This window comes from Ictalurus punctatus, chromosome 6, assembly GCF_001660625.3.
Source record: "Ictalurus punctatus breed USDA103 chromosome 6, Coco_2.0, whole genome shotgun sequence".
Taxonomy (NCBI): domain Eukaryota; kingdom Metazoa; phylum Chordata; class Actinopteri; order Siluriformes; family Ictaluridae; genus Ictalurus; species Ictalurus punctatus.
Window position 1 is genome coordinate 3,050,857 of NC_030421.2, and position 9,771 is coordinate 3,060,627.

The 9,771-nt window shown below is 41.5% G+C and overlaps 1 protein-coding gene across 1 annotated transcript; it reads right to left on the reverse strand.

Annotated features, from left to right (window-relative positions):
* Window positions 1-1,618: 1,618 nt before the first annotated feature.
* On the reverse strand, window positions 1,619-9,750 carry acp6 (acid phosphatase 6, lysophosphatidic). The gene is made up of 11 exons (XM_017470176.3): window positions 9,592-9,750; window positions 7,315-7,539; window positions 7,011-7,139; window positions 6,619-6,749; window positions 6,434-6,513; window positions 6,263-6,350; window positions 5,425-5,557; window positions 5,042-5,142; window positions 3,339-3,431; window positions 2,567-2,732; window positions 1,619-2,478 (listed from the first exon to the last, which is right to left on the reverse strand). Exons 2-11 carry the CDS (start codon window positions 7,528-7,530, stop codon window positions 2,344-2,346), a joined length of 1,272 nt encoding a protein of 423 aa, XP_017325665.1. The 5' UTR covers window positions 7,531-7,539; window positions 9,592-9,750; the 3' UTR covers window positions 1,619-2,343.
* Window positions 9,751-9,771: the final 21 nt, after the last annotated feature.

Genomic DNA, 9,771 nt, shown 5'->3' on the forward strand with positions numbered 1-9,771 from the left:
GAACGTCCCCCGTACCAGACCTTTATTCTCAAGGTCAGAATATTCATCAACGAATAGCTGATCAATCGATTCAATACAGGCCATTTTTGTACTCGGAGTACTCCCAAACCCCTAACTACGACGCCGCACGCAGTACAGTAAGCAAGGTAATCATCATTCAGAACCACGGACAACAGCTGTAGGTGTCATTGCTCTAGTGTGATGTACGGAAGTTAGGGATTGGCAATACAACCAGCACTTGTATTCCGATACTGAAATGTTGACACGTCATCTTTCGTCTTTTGAAAATTGTCTTCAGCGACAATTATATTTGAATTATATATGAAGTAAATACACTATATGGCTAAAATTATGTGGACAGCTGGAAAATTGTACCCATATGTGGTTCTTCCCCGAACTTTCCCCACAAAGTTGGAAGCACACAATTGTAAAGGATGTCTTTGTATGCTGTAACGTTAAGATTTCCCGTCACTGGAACTATAAGGGGCCAAAACATGTTCCAGCACACAGGACAACGCCCCTGTGCACAAACCGAGCTCCATAAAGGCGCCATGGTTTGCCAAATCTAGTGTAGAAGATCTCGAGTGGTCTGCACAGAGCCCTGACTTCAACCCCACTGAACACCTTTGGGATGAACTGGAACGCTGACTGCACCCCAGGCTTCCTCACCAAACATCAGTGCCTGACCTCAGTAATACTCGAAGCTGATTGGGCACAAATCCCTACAACATGCATTCCATATAGCATATAGCATAAAGCATAAAGCCTTCACAGAAGAGTGGAGGCTGTTATAACAATAACGGGGGAACAGAGTCTGGAATGAGATGTGTAATAACGTAGCAACAGTGCAATACATAGTATCACTCACATGCAGGTCAAAAACCTGAGTTAATGTCCACATCAAACATCAGAATGGGGAAGAAATGTGATCTCAATGACTTTGACTGTGAGATGGTTATTGGTGCCAGACCGGAGGGTTCGAGTATTTTAGAAACAGCTGATCTCGTGCAATTTTCACAGTTTACACAGAATGTTGTGTACAACAAGAACAACAAAAACAAAAAACATCCAGTGAGGTGACAATTCTGCAGGCGGAAATGCTTTGTCGGCGGGAGAGGTCGGAGGAGAGTGGCCCGATTGGTTTGAGCTTACAGGAAGTCTACGGTAACTCAGTTAATCACTCTTTACAACCGTCATGAGCAGAAAAGCATCTCAGAAAGCATCGTACGTCGAACCTTGAGGCAGATGGGCGAAGACCACAGGAGGTACAGTACCAATCCTGTCAAAGAACAGGAATCTGAGACTAAACAGGGCACAGACTCACCGAAAATGGCCAGCTGAACATTTGAGAGAAAAACAAACACAAACATAATATAACACAACATTACCCAGCCTTTTCCCCAACCGCCCCCGAGTCATTGTTTAAATTTAAATGACTACTATTATTATTTAAATTAGTGCTACAATATGGAGGCAAAACAACAAAACTCCTCATATTCTCATGCCCTCACTAGCTTGTGCATGTTTTCAGTGTATTAAGATCCTATTTCTTGCCCCCCCCCCCCCACATAACGCCTTTTCCTGTGCGTGTTTCGAGTAAAACATTTCGAGTAAAATATTGGACTGCACAATAATTTATTCATTGATTAGGCTTGAACACCATGAAAAATGTATATTTACTAAAAGGACACATTATAATGACAGAAGTAAAGTTGAAACAAATCCACAAAAAAACACGAGGCGAAACCACCGACATCATCTTTCACATCATAGATATGCTAGCACTGCAGTAAAACACCCCATAGAGGGGGGAATAAGATAAGCACACACTCATGAGGACAATAGGTCCACAAATGCAAAACTGGCCCCTGAGTGACAAATTGCTGCATACATTACATATAACAAAATAAATAAGATCACGTTTCGGGGCCATTTCCCCTTCTTACCTTGTATTAACAATCTTTAATAAAGCATCATTTTGGATTAGCTTTTTTTTTTTGTGTGCGTGTGTGTTATAGTGACTGATGATATGATAAAAACCAAGTCTACTTAGACATAACTTCCAATAAGTACAGGACGCAGTTTTTATTCGTTGACCATGAGATGTGCAAATGCTGAGCTTTACGATCGAGACCGTCCTAAACTAAAATGTAAATCTGCTGATACTAATACTGCTGAAGAAAAACCCTAAAAGCAAAATAAAACAAGTAATGAACACCAGAATAAAGCTCTTCCATCGGCACGTGTAAACCTGAACTGAACAGAACTGGATGGTGTTGAACCTTAGTGGACTTAGTGTGTGTGTGTGTGTGTGTGTTTTCAAAGGCGTGAGGTAGTGTGAAGTCAGTAGGTGGGGTTTTCTGCTCTGCGGTTGCAGAGGGTGTGGTAGCTCTCCGCAGGAAGCGCGTACACGGACAATGCCTGCTTAAACTCTTTCAGAGGACAGTAGACATCACTACACCCGGGGATTTTCTGATCCTTCGAGGCACAGAAGAAGGCATTTAGAAATGATAAGCAAGGCATTACATCACTGAGGGCCTGTAGAGTGTCACAGTGCGTGTTTTACCTGCCCGATGTAGGATATTTTGACATAGTGCTGCATGTCGTGCCGGTTTTGGTACAGCTCGAGCGTGATGTCTGCAGCATACGGAGGCCATCTCATATCGAACACACCCAGCGCCATCAAGCACGGCATTAGCGTAGTGTCGTGCACCGAGTACAGAAACAGCTTCCTTGTACCGCAAACACAGACAGACATTCTCATAAAGACAATTTCGCTCTCAGCACTAGGGGGGTAAAGTAATCTCGCAGAATGTTTATGAGCACGTAGAAAAAGTGATAGGAAGGATTTACGACAGCTCGTCAACGTTATCTCAGAGTGCAGGCCATTAGGTGAGGCTAAACTTTGGAACATTCTCCACTTGGACATTAAGTGAGCTTAAAACCCATTTTTATAATCTTGATTTTAATACCTCTTAGCAGCTTTAGTGTTTATGATAACTGTAACTGTTTATATATATATATATATATATATATATATATATATATATATATATATATATATATATATATATATATATGCTTGTCTTTAGTAAGTCATATGAAGGATTGTGGTTTATTAAGTACTGTGAACCACTTACAAATCTCTCTGCTATACAAATAACGATTACTTCTTTAGTAAGTAGTGTGCTCCTGCGAGTCAGAAATCCCAATTGCTAGGGCCTCGTAATAAGAGATAATTGTAGGTGTGTATATGGTTAATTTTTTTTTTTTTTAAAGAAATCCTACAATGTGTATATTTTCAATGTGTAAGCATTCAGAAAAATCTAAACACTCACCTGTCTGAATCTGAGGCATTACCCTGAACTTTGGTCTCCATGTTAGTGAGAAGAGTGTGAAGGACAGGACCCACACACAGCTGTAGGTTTTCCCTGAATACAAAGAAAACCACACAATTATAGTCTATAATGTTTACATTTTCTCATTATGTAGCTCCCTGGTAACTGTTATTTAGCAGCAATGACTTATAGTGTAAAATGTATTATATTATATGGTGTCCAAAAAGTCAGGAACCAACCAATGAGCATACCCAGTAGCAGTACCCCCACTGAGCACTTTATTAGGAACAGTATATTAATACGGGGTAGTCCCGGTCCCTTTGCTCTATAAACAGACTCGATTCTTCATGGCATGGATTCCACAAGATGTTGGAAACCTTCCTTTGAGGTTCTGGTCCATGTCGACATGATTGCGTCACGCAATTCCTGCAGGTTTTTCAGATGCACTTTCATGCTGTGAATCTCCCGTTCTACCACATCCCAAAGGTGATCTACTGGATTCAGATCCGGTGACTGGGAGGATCACTGAAGAACACTGAACTCATTGTCATGTTCGTGAAACCAGTTTGAGACGAGTTTTGCTTTGGGACGTGGTGCAGTATCGTGCTGGAATGATCACAGTCATTAGAAGATGGTAAATTGTGGTGATGAAGAGATGCACATGTTTAGGAACGATACTCAGATAGGGCGTGGCATTCAAGCCATGATTGATTGGTATTAAAGTGTTTGAAGAAAACATTCCCCACACCATTACACCACCTCCACCAGCCTGGACTGTTAACACAAGGCAGGTTGGGTCCATGGATTCATGCTGTTGCTGCCAAATTCTGACCCTAACATCTGTGTTCCTCAGCAGAAATCGAGATCCATCAGACCAGGCTACGTTTCTCCAGTCTTCACCTGTGCAGTTTTGGAGAACCTGTGCTCACTGCAGCCTCAGCTTTCTGTTCTTGTCTGAGAGAAGAGGAACCCGACGTGGTCTTCTACTGTTGTAGCCCATCCTCCTCGAGGTCCGACATGTTGTGCATTCTGAGATGCTTTTCTGCTCACCACAATTATACAGAGTGTTTATCTGACTCACTGTAGCCTTTCTGTCAGCTCGAACCCGGTTATCCATTCTCCACTGATCTCTCTCATCAACAAGGCGTCTCCGTCCTCAGAACTGCCCTCACTGGATGTTCTTCTTTATTGCACCATTCTGAGTAAACTCTACACACTGCTGTGTGTGAAAATCCCAGGAGATCATCACTTATAGAAATATTCAATCCAGCTCGACTGGTACCGACAATCATACCACCGTTAAAATCACCGAGATCACATTTTCCCCTCATTCTGATGTCGATGTGAACATTATCCCAAGCTACTGGACCATATCTGCATGATTTTATGTATCGCACTGCTGCCACACAGCTGGCTGAATAGATATTGCGTATTTCTCTACCCTTTCATCGAATGTTAACGCCATTTTAAAAAATTACATTCATGCCGTTTAACTCCCAATGATTCCTGACTTTTCAGACAACCCGTACTGCATATACAGAACATAAAGAATCAGACAGGTTGTTTTTTTCAGCTATGATCAGCGTTAGCAAAGTTTTTTTTTAAATCTACTTTAACACTGTTAAAAATCTACAAAATGTGCAAAAGCCATAAGACACATGTACAAATTGCTTAGCTGAAAGATGCCTTCTAGAGTGGCTCACCTGTTACTGGGCTCATAGATGTACCAGATCATATCCACAGCCCTCTGCTCTACTTTAGCTCTCCAGCTATCGAGTGCTGCAGGGGACGGCAGCCTGTGAGTCTAAAGGGAGAACCACAATGAAAATTTTGGCCAGATTTTGATAGTATTTCTAAACCTAATCATGCCAGGAAAGCTTTGACATGGGCAAAACTATCAAATCTGGGATTTTAAGACATGTACACGTACAGTAAGTGCGTGAGAACGTGTTACTAGATACAAACGAAAAGAAATCATACTGCTATGACGGATTTACGAAACAACATCTACCGGTGCTACTACGAAACATCTATGTGGCCCCTAGAGACGTTTCTTATAGAGAAGTGTGTAAAACGGTGCTCTAACCTCTCTGGCGACCATGTCATCTCTAATGAGGATGAAGTCAAGACGCTGATGAGGCCCGACACCCAACGCGCTCTGAATGCTCTGTAGATCAGAAGCAATGTCGGGCAACGTGGACGATTTTGCCCAACGGGATCTAAAACACCATAAACATCCACGTTATTTCAAAATGCTGCCTACTGGGACTAATTTCAGACAGTAATACCGATAAGCTTATCCGGGACAAACATGGCTGGTAGAATTAATTTGATGCACCTCAGTACGCTGAGCTCAAAGTCATTCAGAGTCTGCTGAGGCACAGAACGGAAAACGTCACTGTTTAACGGAACCATCGTGTCCGTGGATGAAACGTCTGTCGATGTTTGTGTTTCAGCACGGAGTGTTTGTAATGTCAGTGTCCTGTTTCGTATGTACGTGATGCATGACTAATACGTTCTACGCATTTTAATGATAAACGCAGGTTCAGAACCTAGACGTTTGTGTCCCAGGCGCTAAATATAATCATCTTTATTTATATATTTATTTATTTATTTATTTTTTACAAAACTACAAACAGTGGCATTACGGCATATGCAAATATTAAGTGTTATATAATACCATAATACCCAATGTAATCAATACTGCTCTGTATTGCGCCTGACTTTCCTGTTCCTTCTAATGAACTCACAGTGATGACAGTGTTGTGCATCGCAACTCCGTCGAAAACTATCAGTAATTAAAATAGGAAGTCAAAATGACTTAAAAGAATAATATCCCAACAGTTAACTGCTTCTGAATAATAAATAAACCGTAATAATCTTCCATGAATTTTCAGTAATACAGCTTTCAGATTTCATCTCACCCACTGAGCAGCTTGAGAAGTTTGCATCCATGGTAGTTTGGGTAGAGGATCTCTTTCTCTGCTTCTTCTGTGACGATGGACACGGTGTCTGAAAGCATAAACGGGGTATAAAACAGTCTATGATTTATCCCCAACACATCCACATACAGTAAACGGTGCGTTCGTCTTTACCCGTGTTTTGCTGCTGGAACAACCCTGCTACCAGACACCTGGCTGATTCGATGGTGCGGACGATGTTGGTTGAACGAACGCTGCAGACGAAGAGACTCAAGCTCTAAACCTTATATCAGCAGCGAGCAGTGTCGATCGTACAGAACGGTTGTATACCAGTGGAAAGTAATTGAAGATGAACTCACTAAACTTCTTTACTGTTGAAGAATGGGCTAAGGAAGGCCATGTCCTGAATGTACCTCCTCCTCAGCCTTAGTCCTAGATCATACAGCTGTTGCATGCCCACTGTGGTCAGCTGACCCGGATACGTGCCACCCTAAGGAACAGGGAATGTGATGTCAAGGTCGTCATTTAGACTCAAATGGAACATCTCTACATAGGACCTTAGCTGGAACATTATCTGCAAAAATCTGTAAATGTTATTCAAATATTCTCTGCCCCGATGACCGTGATATACATGTTAGCAAAACCGCTCTCTTTGTCGGACAGTAATCATCTGCTAGCTGCCGTATCCATCACCGCCAACCCGTCTTTCCTGCCTTACATATATACACGCAACATGTACACGTGCACTGACCGCCAGGGTTTTAGCTCTGTAGCTGTCCTCCACAGGAGAAGGAGGTCTTGGGCCTCCCTGCAGGTCTGTAACGACATAATCGATCTTGGTGTGATCTGGAACCTCCAGAAGGTCAGGAACCCAGCGTGCCTGGAATGACCAACAAGCCGACATATTGTATGAGCAGACCGCATGTCAATGTGCAGCGATTTTAGGAAATGCTTTGGAAGATTAAACAGTCTCTATATCTTCGCTCCAGTATTCCAATAAGAATTGAAAGCCCCCCGCCAATTATTTATTTATTTATTTTTACAGTGAACCTCACCTCCAAAACATCTGGTATAGACTTCAGCGGTGTTCTCGCACCATGTCTAAACAACACCTGAACAAGTTTCAGCTCATACTGAGATGAGGACTGGTCGGAACTAGGAGTATTGGTCAAATCCAAGTGTTCCTGTACAGGCTCGGTGTTTTTCTGCTGCGCCCAGAACACTGCAGAGCCGAGAACTGCTGTTGTTATAGCACCCACGCGGGCCAACATGGCGTCGTACTTGGGAAGGGAGAGAGAAAGAGAGAGAGAGAGAGAGAAAATCTGTCACTCTAGTCTTTCCACAGGAACCGGTCCACTTTTGTGTAACCTATGATATATTAGAGGCTCAGAAATATGATTAAGTGAATTGCTGGACACTTTTCCCCCTCAGAAACGGAAATTAGCCATCAGAGCTTTGATCACACCTGACAAGTGACTGAAATACATTTCAAATCCAGGGTTAGTTTGTTTGTTTGTTTGTGTGTTTTTTTGAGAGAAAAGAAATCGTAACAGAACAACAGCCTCATTGACTTCACTAACTATTTTAAGTTACTAAAAAATATTACTGACCATTCTGTTGTGCTTGAAGATTAATGACAACCATTTTGGAAAGTTAAACTAGTCAGAATAACGTGCGTGCAAACCTGCAGCAGAAAAGGGTCAACTTTAAATAAAATAAAACATGGATATTAATATAATCAGGACGGATCATTTTAACCTCTGCACTGTGGATCTGAGAGACCAGGCAGATCTAGCACAATGAATAAGATATCAGACAAAACCTGACAGAAAACATACAGTCAAATACTGTAACACTGTCAATAATGTAAAACAATATATATAGAGATATTATAGATTGGTCATAACATACCCTCACTGAGCACTTTATTAGGAACAGTATATTAATATCGATTAATATCTATACCTCACGATTGGCTGATTAGATAATTACAGGAATGAGAAGCTACACTCCAGACGCAATGCATTCGAATCCATCTGGGCGTGGATGCAGACTGGCAGACTGATCTAAACTACATCAGGAATGTTGGGAGACACCTCACAATTTTTGGACTTCCCTCAAAACTGTTTAAAAGTCTTCCTCTCCACCCTCATGCATCCAAAACGTAAAACACTAAACTAAACACACTCAGTTGCATCCTGTCTTATTGCGCCCTCTACATTTGAATTTGCTGTGTGTTTTACCTCATAGAGCATAAAGCATGTATATTCTTTGTATTGTTTTCTTATATATATATATATTATTAGACCTTTTCCTGTCTTTAATTTCGAATGTCAACCACGTGTGTACATGCTTTAATGTCCTTGATGTAACTGCACAGTGTCCTGGGAACCCTGATAGTACTTGTTCTAAATAAAATGATATGAATGATATTATGATATGGGCTGCGTTGCTGCCTCACAGCTCCAAGGTCCCGGGTTTGATCCTGAGCTCAGGGCTGTGAATCTCACCGTGGCGGTTCTCTATATGTTCTCCCTGTGTCTGCATGGGTTTCCTCCAACCTCCCAAAAACATACCAGTAAGTGGACTGATTAAGATGAATTGACACTAGGTGTGAATGAGTGTATGTGTGGTGTCCACTAAGACTGGTATTCCATACAGGGTGTATTCCTGCACTGTTCCTGGGTCCACTGTAACCCATGATCAGTCTGAAGTAGATACTGAAAGTGAGCGAATGATTATTATCATCATCATCGTCATTATTATTATTATTATTATTTTGAGATAAGCCAGAGCAATCGACTCCCAAATGACTCCTTGCCAGTTTTATTAAACTTGATCAAGCTATTTGCCTAACTATACTTTAATCTGCTCAAACGAACAACCCCAAGGCATTAGGAAAAGCATGCATATAGAACACTCATGAATGTTCTTCATTAGGATATGTTAGATATGTGAGTCGGCTCAAAGAGTCGACTCGTTTACGAACGACACATTACATGGCACAGTTCTGTTCGGTTTGCGACACCGGAAATCCGGCAGGTTGTTAGCTAACCAGCATTATACTCTTCATAGTAAAGATAAAGCATTACAGTTACACTGGATTGTTTCACTTGTATATAAATTTGTTAGAGAGAGAGAGAGAATGTGTGTGTGTGTGTGATAAAACTTTACCGACATCATATTTCATTTAGAAGCTATCTATCTGTCAAGCGAGCTGAAGTTATTATCATATCACTGCGGTTAGCTGCTCGTGACAACACACACGATTATCCGTAGTCAAACAAACGCATGTTTGGTTATAACAAGGTTGTTTAGTCGTTTTTACTCACTAGTTCACTGGTCTCCGGTTAGGTAACTAACGTTGCATTCATTCCTGTTGGCAAACTTTCGGTATTTTGAAAACGTTAGAGGCGGAGGAGAGAGAAGAGACATGTCTTCTGGACATTGTAGTTTCATGTGCCATACCACTCTCATGTGGAGCGAGTTAAAAAGACTACAATTCCCATTAA

Coding starts and splice junctions, on each gene's coding strand:
- acp6 (XM_017470176.3), bottom strand. CDS start 7,530: ATGTTGGCCCGCGTGGGTGCTATAACAACAGCAGTTCTCGGCTCTGCA. Junction 6,351..6,433: donor GTTCCAGCAGCAAAACACGG/GTAAAGACGAAC, acceptor TTATGCTTTCAG/ACACCGTGTCCATCGTCACA. Junction 5,143..5,424: donor ATGACATGGTCGCCAGAGAG/GTTAGAGCACCG, acceptor TTCTCCCTTTAG/ACTCACAGGCTGCCGTCCCC.